Source organism: Ananas comosus, linkage group 3 (genome assembly GCF_001540865.1).
Source record: "Ananas comosus cultivar F153 linkage group 3, ASM154086v1, whole genome shotgun sequence".
NCBI classification, from domain to species: Eukaryota; Viridiplantae; Streptophyta; class Magnoliopsida; order Poales; family Bromeliaceae; genus Ananas; species Ananas comosus.
Window position 1 is genome coordinate 14,452,344 of NC_033623.1, and position 12,544 is coordinate 14,464,887.

General features: G+C 30.6%; 1 protein-coding gene across 2 annotated transcripts; it reads left to right on the forward strand.

Moving 5' to 3' along the window:
- LOC109707546 lies at nucleotides 2,089-4,915 on the forward strand. Of its 2 annotated transcripts, none has more exons than XM_020228884.1 (5): nucleotides 2,089-2,455; nucleotides 2,730-2,796; nucleotides 3,147-3,195; nucleotides 3,705-3,788; nucleotides 4,640-4,915. In XM_020228884.1, exons 1-5 carry the CDS (start codon nucleotides 2,198-2,200, stop codon nucleotides 4,704-4,706), a joined length of 525 nt encoding a protein of 174 aa, XP_020084473.1. In that variant the 5' UTR covers nucleotides 2,089-2,197; the 3' UTR covers nucleotides 4,707-4,915. The 2 variants fall into 2 exon arrangements, with proteins under 2 accessions (XP_020084473.1, XP_020084474.1); XM_020228885.1 differs by having other exon boundaries at nucleotides 2,091-2,455; nucleotides 3,744-3,788.

The following is a 12,544-nucleotide window of genomic DNA, read 5'->3' on the forward strand; positions in this document are numbered from 1 at the left end:
TTTAGAGGCGTACAAATATCGGGGACTTTGACGGCACATATATTGGGTGAACTAGGTGCATTCGTACACAACGTGCACCGCTGACTATGGGAATACATTGAAGTAGGGGTGGCAATCCAACTCGCTGCTCGCTCCTATTCGGCTCGATAACAGCTCGAATACATATATTTTATATTTATATAATTTATTTAATTTATATTTTTATATATAAATTAATAAATAATTATATATAATATATATTTTTATTATTTAATTTTTAGCAAAATAAAAATATAAATGCGAGCTTAATTATAAAAAAACTCATTTATATGTAAAGTTTCAACTATTACATCAAAGTTTAATNGAGGAGGATCTTCGTTCCGGTGCTCCTCGGGAACAGCGTAAAAGCGAAGGAGAAGAGCGCTGATTGGTTATTAATGTCTCGTACAGTTGTACGGGTTTAGAGGCGTACAAATATCGGGGACTTTGACGGCACACATATTGGGTGAACTAGGTGCATTTGTACACAACGTGCACCGCTGACTATGGGAATACATTGAAGGGCTCATCGACGGTATTAAAAGATGCACCGGGTTCACACCATAAGTTCTTAGAATTTTCAGGCAACATTCATATATAAAATCTATAATAATATTAACAATATTATACCCTCTGAGCACTTGAGTCTTGCGTAAATAATTAATACACTTTATGAGAAAAATATTTTAATTTATATATTATTTCTATAAAAATATAAAAATAATTAATAGAAAATTACAATGTAAATATAAGTGAAAATTATATATTAGTAAATGAGCAAAATATTTGCTCATTTGAAAAAGAGTCGGTTTCCATTGAAGATTCAACAATTAATGAGACTACACTAGTTTGCCAATCTTAATTGTTTATTATGGACTACTAATTTTGGAAGCAAAATTTTTACTATCTATTTCTTATACATGAGGTACATTTAATCATTGATTTTTAGCATAATTAATTTGTGTCGTCTAATATAAACAGTGTAAATTAATTTCGTTATAATTCAGCTATATAGCGAATTCTATATATTAGGTTGTACGCCAGTCAAATCTCTAAAACGTCTATTATGTTATGATATCCACTAATAATTATGCAACATAACAGTTTATACCAAACACCTAATTTAATCTTATATTTTCAGAAATTTCGGAAATATTGAATGAATTATTTAATTTTATTGTTTAATTATTTTTAACTTATAATTGTAAGAAATCATGCCAACTTATCTAGATTATCTTAGATGTAGTTGTAAATTTTACACCTAACTTATCTAAAAGCCACCATCCGTATTCTTGTCTTATGAATTTTTGTTAATACTAAATCTCAAAATAATAATAATAATTAATAATAATAATAATAAATAATAAATAATAAACCATTTGATGGTGAGTTAAAAATATATATTCTAGTTATAGTGTACAAGTAGCATCTTTCTTTCAATTTTTTTATACTGATTAATCAGGTCAAATTTCAATGGTAGAGTAAGTGATACAAACATAATGGATTGTGATAGATTTGGGGCATCTCCTACTCTTCGTCATGTTTTAAAATAGGACGATTTCAAAATAAATTAATTTTTGTCTTATTTTTTACTATCATTTACTATTCCACATGAACTGGTTGAGATAGAAACAAATTTTTTACGAATTAAGTTGATTCAAGAAAAGGAAAGCATCTCCCATCCCTATTCCATCTCGTCATCCATGGATTTGAAGTGGATTGTTTATTTTATGAAAGTAATTTTCAGCATAAAAAATTTAATAAATATCATCGGTGTGTTTTTCTTTATTTATTGATTAATTAGCTAATGATAATTATTTTTTGCATTAAAAAAGAGTTAATAATTTAACGTGTTATCCGTTTTATTCTTTTCTTATTAAAAATAAACTTAGCTGAAATGTGAAGTTTTTAGACTTCAAATTTTTTATTATTATTTTTTTTTACTAATCCGCGTTAGGCGGCGGGTGAATCTATGCGATTAATTGTAAATTTTGGATCATTTTGATGTTTATCGGATGCCCGGATAGGTCCGACCCTTTTGGTGCATTAAACCCCGAGAAAGGGCAAAAGGAAAATTGGGTTCACCGGTTCAGCGACTCGCGCGTTTCGAACCGGCGATTAACGTTTTTGTTTTTCCCCTCGCCGGTCCAAGCTCCCGCAAAAACCGACCCCATTGTTAATGGAGGGCGACGGAGAAGCGCGAACCCGGATGGACGCCGCCGCGGCGAAGGAGGATGAACCGGCTCCGCCCCCCTCCGACCCGGTCCAGGAGAACATCCTCCCTGGTCCGGCTCAAAATCCGGTCGAACCGGATCCTCCCCCCGCCATGAACCGCGGCGAGATCGTCAATGCCCTAGAAGTGCTGGAGAGGGACTCCGCCGCCATTGCCGAGAGCTTCTCCTCTCTCTTCTCCTCCCTCCGCCTCGCTCTCTCCGAGGTTCCCCTTCCTCTTCCTCTCTCTCTCGCTACTCCTTCCGCGTGTTTCGATTCAAATTAGGTCACATGATAAGCAATTGTAGCCACAATTTTGTACGCAACAAGCTCGATGTTTCCAGTAATTCGCATTACGAAGTTGATCATCGCACGGTATGATGCGTTATTTGTTTCTAGATTACATTCAGGGGTAGTTGAAATCAACAGAAGTTCGCAAATTTTTAATTTTGCATCCGGTTATTTTATGTCTATAAACAGATCACTGTACATTTCTTCAGGTTACTTCTACTTCTATTGACAACATGGAGTGTTTTAGCGATGTCGTCGGCCGCCTGCAAGAATCCGGTGAGTTGAACAGTGTGTCATGCTGATATTCTTTTAATTATTAAGAGAAATTTTGATTTTAATTGGAGAATTGATTTAGTTATAGAAAGATTAAGATGTTGTTAGGCAGTAAGGTGTGATCTGCAAATCAAGAGCAGTTCAAAAAGGAAACCATTTTAGATTGTTATTGCAGATTCATTGTCTTATCGAGTGATGAGAAGATTTAGACAAAATTCCTTGCACTTGTCCTTTTTGAACCGAATATAATCTTGGGCATAGTACTGATGGACTGAAAAACTAATGCCTACCTATTGTAGTTTGATTTTCGCTTATTGCTAATATATTTCTTTCTTTTCCACTTTATTTTGCAGCACTTGATGCTGCTTCCAAGGGAAACAAATACATAAATTCATGCTTGAGGTGATTGATTTATAGGCATTCCGGTGCTTTCATGCTGGATTACTTGTAAATATTTTAGCTTAACTATTCGCAAAACCGCAACAATTTACATTCTTTGGTGAACTATACACTCTTTAATGTACTTGGCATATTGCCAAATACAGTGTGTAAAAGCTTTGCATGTTGGTGAGAAATGTTCTTTTGTTCAACATGCTATAACTGTTTCGCTTACAATTTAACATTGATAATATAACTGTTATGACATCATCAATTTTCTTTGTTTTCTTCTAGATAAATGAAACCATTATAATTTTTTGTTTCATGTAGGATATCTTTTTATTAGAGTACTACGACAACCTGCATGTTTTTATTATGCTGCAATTTACCACAGAACTGTGCTTATTTGTTTCATGTGCATGTATTTTTATGACAAGTGCATGCTTTTCCATTAAGAGTATTACGAAAGTTACTTAAGTTTTGTTTCTTGGAAAAGTTACCATTTGCATTTCTTATGCTGCAATTTACCACAGAATTCTGCTTATGTGGTTCCCCTTTGTTGCGAGCAACAGGTTGAATGAGGAAATGAAAGGCTTGGAAAGTTTATCCATGCAACTGTATCCTTTTCTTCATTTGTTTGTTTTGATTACTACTCTCTGTACTCTTAGTGCAAAGCCATGATAAGTGGGAATTTTTATGTTGATTGAACTATTAAACATCTAGAAGTGTAACCCCTGCTTAGGTGTGATGCACATAAATGATAGTGGAAACAAGGAAAAATATGTGAGCTTAATTATCTTGCTGCCGATGTTCATGTGCTTTTCTCTACTTTGCTCCTTTATGATCATTAAGCATTAGTAGCCTTTCTATCAAACTTTTCAGAAATTAAAATGTCAGTGGAACCTTATTATTCTTGGCATTTATCATTTTTTGCTATTCGACCAGTTCTTCAAGCGAATGGAAAGCGAATTAGCTATGAACGAATATTGTAGTTTTTTCTGTCATAAAGCAGTAACAGCTATTTCAATAAACTGACATCTTGCTTTTTGTTAGTATCAGTTAGATAAGCAAAAATCATAAAACTATGAATAATTATAATCAATTATGGATCTGAGTATTCTGGAATCTTCAATACAAGGTATCAAACTTGTTGTGGACTCTGTCTTTCATGTGCACTGAGAAATAGATGTTTAATTCACTGTATCATGCCTTGCATAGCATGTATTGCATACAAAGTAGAATTGCATTATGCAGTGAAGAAAACCGTTAGCTAGCGGATGACCACTTGCCTCTGGACGCATCCAAATAAGTGGCCTATATTATTTCTAAACAATCTGTCTGGGGTTTGAAAACTTTTCATTTATAAGAGCAAACTGGCACTACTATTTACCTTTTACTGTTTGGTTTGCGTGATATGATTTTATTTTTTTTTGGCCTAAACTTGTTTGATTTCTTGATTATTTTAAAGAAAGATCTTACGGAAGAACGTTGATTCGCTGGACCTGGCTGTGAACAGACTGCTTCGCCTCCCATAATCACTTGAAACTATTTTTTCACATGTTAATGTTCTTTCTACATGCAGCATTGTGCTCCTGTTGCATATGTACATGACTTTTTTGCTAAGAGTCGTCGATGACTCTTTTATTCACAAGGTACGTTCGCCAGTTAAATTGTGGGACCAAATCGTGTTGATTTGAGGCTTTGTTTGTATCTGAAAAGATTTTTATCTCGGCTTTTTTTGGAATTAGCCCCCTGAAAAAAATTTATTTTAAAAATAGTCTTAGTAAATTTAAATTTGCAAAAATAGTCCTGGCCCTTCCACGTAGGCGTCACGTCAGCGCTATGCTGGCCGAGCTGGGCCAGATAGTTAAGTTAAACATGGTGAACCATTTACCGTATCTAAACACGATGAATGGTTCACCGTGTCTGGGAAAAGGGAAGGGAAAGAAAAAACATACGTATTATGAAAAAGATAAGTAGAAAAATATACATGTTATGAAAAAGATAAGTATGGAACACGGCGAACGAATGTTTGAATACGGTGAATGGTTTACCGTGTTCAACTGGCACCTGCATGGCAAGATCAGGATTATTTTTGATTTTTGCAAATTTAAATTTGCTGGGATTATTTTTAAAATAAATTTTGTTCAGGAGGCTAATTGTAAAAAAAAGCCTTTTTTTATCTTAATTCAGCTTTATTAAAATATCGCACTAGGATATTTTTGTGCGAACTATTTACCTATCTAGCTTCTTTACAAAAAAATATTCCCTATCTAGCCTCCTTTTGAAAAATATTCCCCATCTAGCCTCATCTTCAAAGATTAGAGAAAAAAGAGAAATTAATTCCTTTAATATATATTAAGGGGTTAAGTGGAGAGATTATCTTTTTCTCTCTTCTCTTCCATTAATTTTTATATCAAAATAATCTTGATCCCATTCGGCCTATAAATTTTATGTTTTAATGTATTAAAACCTAAAGTACGAGAAATCCAAATAGTTTTGGATCAGAACTATTATAATCAATTCCTTCCGAACCATGTATAATATTTCTATCAAAATATAAAAAGATTGATGCGCTATATAAAAATTTTCTATTTGGAAATAAATCGATATGAGATAAATTATACGCAAAAATTAGAGAGTGAGAAGGGATCTCGGGAAATAGGAGAGGAGAGAGAAAAAGATAATCTCCCCCACTTAATCCCTTAATATATATTAAAAGTATTAATTTCTCTTTTTTTTTCTAATCTTTGAAAATGAGGCTAGATGGGAAATATTTTTCAAAAGAAGGCTAGATAGGGAATATTTTTTTATAAAGAGGCTAGATAGGTAAATAGTTCTTTTTGTGCTGGTGTGAGCAATTTCTTACGGTGAAAGGTGACAAGAGATCCTCAGATTCCTTCGCAGTCTTAGCTGTAAAGTAGCTGTTGCGGGTGCCAACAAAGTGCGATGTTATTAACTTTGTTGTTTTCACTTTTCATTGATTGATACATGAAAGTTTATTAAATCTGGTCGTCGTTCGCTAGCTAGATATGATCAGATTAGATGAACATGAACGATGAAGGGAATGGTATTTTCTTGTATAAATGAAGAGACATTCTTAACTGCCTATATAAGGGGCATGAACGGATCACGGGCCCAGTAACGCAACCTATGGCCATGAGCCTGATGTTGTTTTAAATTTGGGCTATGTTACTTTGATTGGTTTTTAAAATTTGGGTTTTGAATTTGCATCTCTCTTCTTCTAACGTAATTAAGTTTGGTCTCCAAAATTGCCATTTTTGAAGGTTAAATATGTTTTCTTGGGGCAATTTCAAATCTAACCTTCTAAAACTACAAAATATCAGATCTTAAAGTATCATCAATAACTGTCTAAACATTCCAAACTATTATTAATATCATTGTAAAATTTAAACATATAAAATTATCATCACTACCTCTTTAAATCTGTCTGAGTGGACTCTGCATACCGATGAACGCTGCATGGCACCACGGTCACATGACTTGCACCTGATGCACTATTTATTCACTCATTAATTTTTTTTTACTTTAATTTCTTAGGATTTAGAATTTAAAATTTAGTGTTTTAGGATGCAGGATTTTAGGATGATGCATTAAAAAACTAAAATTTTTTTTAAAGTTCTAAATCTCAATCTTAAAAGTCAAAATATTAAATCCTAAATTTCAAATTATAAAAAATTAAAATAAAACAATTACTAGTATATGGTGCATCCCGTGTGTGCACAGAATAATATTTATATTTTGCAAAAACAGAGAGTTGCCTCCTAATGGTGTATAATAATAATATCCATTAATTAGGAGGCAACCCGAAAACATTTTTTTGTCCCTTTAAAGGGTACTGAAGAAACGAATGGTACGGCGCTACTGATAATTGTGCATTTGGCTTTCAAAAAAAAAAAAAAAGGAAAAAAAAGAAAAAAAAAGAAAGTGATCAATTGCGCATTTGGGGGAGAAAGAGATCAAAAGGGTTATGATTTACTGGTCAAACGTGGTTTGCTTCAGGACAAATCCTTTGTGGTACATGTGTAGCAAGATGCATAGACCCATGTGAATTTTACTTTTTTTTTTTTTTTTAAGAGATAGATAGCACGCTACTCGCTTCGTTTATTTCATTTAGAAATAAACTTAACTAAAAATGTGAATCAACTAGGATTCGAACTTAGGACTTCGAGTACCAACCACTAAGCCTTTTGCCACTTGCTCTAGAAACGGTCAGTACCCATGTGAAATTTTACACTTATTGGTTTTTTTTTTTTCTCTATTCTCAAATTTATAAAATGAAATACTATTATTTTGCTATTAACTTCATAAATATCATTTTGCTGGCAAATATTGTGGGAAAAGAAAAATCTATACTTCCTATTCGTATTTGGTAAGGGTTCCTTACCTATTTGATCTAACTATACAAAATAGTCAAAATGGCTGATTTGTTCAATTATTACAGTTAGAATCACATCTAATTTAGTTTTTGTCCTCTTAAACTACATAAGTGACGTATTGAGTTTTCTTTAGTTTTTCAAACAACTCCTTTTTATTGTTGTCGTTTAGACCGAAAACTACCGAATTTGACTTACCGGCCATATTAACTTATAGTATTGTGTTAAGCTTGCACTTAAAAACGATTGTGATTCAAAGGCCAACTTTTTTGTTTTATCACTCTTTTTAATACTAAAATCCATAAGATTGTAATTACACAATACTTAAATAGATTCTAAATATAGAATTTCTCTACCTTAAATGAATTAATGGCAAAGTTTACATGACAACAAAAAAAGCAATCAATTAGTTTTAAATTGAAGGATGATATAACTGATGTAGCAATTGCATCAATTGAAATTGAACGACTAAGATTAACTCAAAGGGTCGTATCAGCTTCTTTATTCTTTTAAGAAAAAAATGCTTCATTCAATAAAAAAATAAATTTAGCTATAAAATTTGAAAGCAGCTAAGGTCTCAATAAGAACGAGAAAGACACGCACCTGCACACGCGCTCAATAAGAATGAGAAAGCCACACACCCAGACACACACGTGCGCGCGTATCAGCTTCAGCGTTGTAAAGTTTCTAATGTTCTCTACTTATCTTAATAAAAGATCAGAAACAAAAAATAAAGTTTTAAAAACTTTCAAAAATAATCTGTACATTTTTCTCTCCAAACTACAGGCCTACATAAAATATATATTTGAGTTTTAAAAAAACTTCCTCGAATCTGTGCTCAACTGGGCCGGAAACTTTCGACATTTATGTCAGGGAGGGCTTTTTCTCAATTTTAATAAACAAAATGGCCTTTTTTACCCCAAAAAATGGCCTTTTTTATTTCAAACAAAAAAGTTCTTTTTACCACAAAGAAACAAAAACAAAATAAATTCCATATGAATGAGAATTCCAGTTCCTCGTGTGGACTGGTAGGTGGAAGCACATAGTTTATTTATAATATTATGAATTGGGAACCACCGAAGCCTCTCGCATTNCTCTCTCTCTCTCTCTCTCTCTCTCTCTCTCTCCTTTTTTTTTATTTTTTTTTCTCTCAATATTTAGTATAAAATTTTATCGCATTGGTCAATCTTATTTTTAATAATCAATATAATAAAATTAAAATATCATCAAATAGATATAATTTATAATTAATAAAAAATTTATATATAAAAATTAATAGATTTTACCTTTATAATCAAATAGTATAAATAAGGAAAAATATATAAACTAAGTGTATAAGATATGCTCATATATTGTAGAAGATAAGTTTTAACTTTAACAAGATAAAACTATCTAATATAAGGCTTAGTTTGATATTAAGGCTTATCTAATATTATTACATAAAATGGAATTGGAGTAAAAGTATATGAAAATATGCTTCTGTGTCCTCTGGTGGGACCGCCAAAAATATATCGTAACGAACTAATCGCAATATTCAGAAGTGAATATTACATACGGAAACCAATAAAGTATTTTCTCATTGTGTTTTCTCACCGCATATAATGCAATCTTCTCACAATCCCAAATGAAATCTAAGTCATCAAACTTTAGTTTTTTAGTTAAAAATTTATTTATATCTTTTTTTTTTTATTTTTGTCTATTTTTTAATAGTCAATATAACAAAATTAAAAATTTACCTGATAAATATAATCTATAATTAATAAAAATACAAAAATTAATAGATTTTTACCTTTATTCTATATCTATATTTATATTATATCATTACACTAATTGGGAACTTAAAGAAGCCTTCTCTTATTTTGGAGTGGTTGCGGGGCCTACATATTTTTTTCAAGAATTAATTGCACATTGATTCAGATCTTTCCACTATTTCTTATTTTAATCTCTAACCTTTTTCCTTTTCACTATTTTTTTTATTTTGATTTCTAATCTTTTTTTTTAATAGCACTATTAAAAGAGGTGTTAAAATTAACAAAATTGTCATGTCGGCATTTACTTGACTTATTTGGCTTTCTTTTTTTATTTGTAAATTCCACCTTGATGATAATGGAAAAATATTATTCATCTTTTTTAATATTTTAATGAGCTTTTGTTTTATTTTAAATTAATTTATTCATTTTACTTATTAGATTTAAATATTTTTAGAAAGAAATATACTTTAATTTTATTTTTTAATTTTTAATTATTCGATACTAAAATAAATAATATTGAAAAATATTAATACATAATAGAAAAAAAAAAAGTTAATAGTTATAATAATTTATTGTTGTATTATCCTCCCGCAGCATCGCGCGGGGCTCTTAACTAGTTTTTATTAAGGTATAGATAGAGACCGTACAATAAGTTGAGGTGAAATTAATTAACTTTAATTTTGTGTCATTTGCATTAATTACAGTACTATTGATGTTGTTTTATTTTCCATTGATAAGTTTTGAGCTTTAGTTTATTTTGACTCGAATGTTTTCTGTCAATTTAATCAAAAGTATTATTAGAGCAAAATGTTAATTATTAGGTACTATAACTGTTGACAAAATGCGCAGTTTCAATGGCTCGAAAAATGAACAAAGTTATTAATTACGAAAACTATTGTTGAATCATGAAAGATATTATTCGATTGACTAATGCAGCTCACCTATAATTGATAATTAAGTTCTTTCAAGGAAGAAGATATATAAGATGTGGTTCACTCTACTCGTTCCAAAAGCAAATTTATTAAATGTGATTAAAAGAAGAAAAAATTGGTGGCTAGTAATAATTCACGTAAACATCCCCAAAGCCACTGGATCGAATTGATAAATCTGTTGAATATACTTTTAAGTGGTTTGTAATTTTACAACTCGCCTCATATGTAATAAAATCAACTTAGAAACCATTTTATTGTTCGTCCCTGGAGAACAATACCATATAAGTTTCAAACTATACTATAATTTACAAAGCTAGAGTTTTTTTTTGTGTTTTTTGTTTTTTGCTTTTCCGTAAAAAAAAGAAAAAACACATTAATATAAAAAATCCCACCGTGTGATGGTGATTAGAAAATAATTGTAGTAAAATGAACTTCTAAAATCGTACCATGTATATAAGCAGACCAAAAGAATTAGTTAGAAAAAAAAAAACAGAGGGTAGCATAAAAATTTCTAAGAATGGATCATGGATGATATTGTTTTATATTTATACTAATCTTAAAGCTATAATTTGCCATTTTGCTTCTAATAACTCGTTATCTTAAAACATCATAAGACAGGGACATGTGATAGTGTCCAACTTTTTCTTAAACATAAAAATAATAATGTCCACTTATTAAGTTAGCTGCACGGAAAGGTACGCTGATTTTGACTTCGTCATTGAGCCGTCGCTTTTTTTTTTTTTTTTTGAGAAATAGGTAGTATACTATCCGCTTCATTCAATAAGAAGATAAATTTAGCTATATAGAATGAGACAGCCAAGACCTCCGAGAGAAAAAACAAATAAAAGAAAATTGGAAAGCAAACTAGGTACAAAATACACGTCGAGAAAATAGGCAGTACAACTCAGACGTTCCCTATCTCAACAAAAGATGGCCCACTCCTCCGCCATTATCTCAACACAGTGGCAACCAGAGGAAACTCGCTTTTTCACTTCTACATTTCATTGTGTATATATATACATAGAGAGAGAGAGAGAGAGAGAGAGAATTGAGCTAGAATACTCTCAAAAGCACCAAGGGAGTGTTGCTTTTGAGTTTTTAGCCATTGAATAGAGAGATGTAGGGTTGAGATGATGGTGGTAGGTGGTGATAAGTGGAATAATGTTTGATCCAAAGGCTATTAGTAATCAAGAAGTAGATTCAAGGGGTAGAAACTTTGAAGGTTGGTGTTTCTAAGAGTATTCTAGCTCAATTATATATATATATATATATATATATGTATCTTCATCATCAAATAGATATAATTTATAATTAATAAAAAATTTATATATAAAAATTAATAGATTTTACCTTTATAATCAAATTGTATAAATAAGGAAAAATATATAAACCAAATGTATAAGATATGTTCATATATTGTATAAGATAAATTTTAACTTTAACAAGATAAAACTATCTAATATAAGGCTTAGTTTGATATTAAGGCTTATCTAATGTTATTACATAAAATGAAATTGGAGTAAAAGTATATGGAAATATGCTTCTGTGTCCTCCGGTGGGACCGCAAAAAATATATCGTAACGAACTAATCGCAATATTCGGAACTGAATATTACATACGGAAACAAATAAAGTATTTTCTCATTGTACTTTCTCACAGCACATAATACAATCTTCTCACAATCCCAGATGAAATCTAAGTCATCAAACTTTAGTTTTTTAGTTAAAAATTTATTTATATCTTTTCTTTTTTGTTTTTGTCTATTTTTTAATAATCAATATAACAAAATTAAAATTTTACCTGATGAATATAATCTATAATTAATAAAAATACAAAAATTAATAGATTTTTACCTTGATTCTATATCTATATATATATTTATTTATTTTTTATATTTATATTATATCATTACAACTAATTGTGAACTTAAAGAAGCCTTCTCTTATTTTGGAGTGGTTGCAGGGCCCACATATTTTTTTTTAAGAATTAATTGCACATTGATTCAGATCTTTCCACTATTTCTTATTTTAATCTCTAACCTTTTTCCTTTTCACTATTTTTTTTATTTTGATTTCTAATCTTTTTTTTTAATAGCACTATTAAAAGAGGTGTTAAAATTAACAAAATTGTCATGTCAGCATTTACTTGACTTATTTGGCTTTCTTTTTTTATTTGTAAATTCCACCTTGATGATAATGGAAAAATATTATTCATCTTTTTTAATATTTTAATGAGCTTTTGTTTTATTTTAAATTAATTTATTCATTTTACTTATTAGATTTAAATATTTTTA

Bases quoted from the DNA above. Each gene is read 5' to 3' on its own strand.
- LOC109707546 (XM_020228884.1), top strand. From the start codon at position 2,198: ATGGAGGGCGACGGAGAAGCGCGAACCCGGATGGACGCCGCCGCGGCG. The intron at 2,797-3,146 runs GTGAGTTGAACA...TTTATTTTGCAG, and splicing joins CGGCCGCCTGCAAGAATCCG to CACTTGATGCTGCTTCCAAG. The intron at 3,196-3,704 runs GTGATTGATTTA...AATTTACCACAG, and splicing joins TACATAAATTCATGCTTGAG to AATTCTGCTTATGTGGTTCC.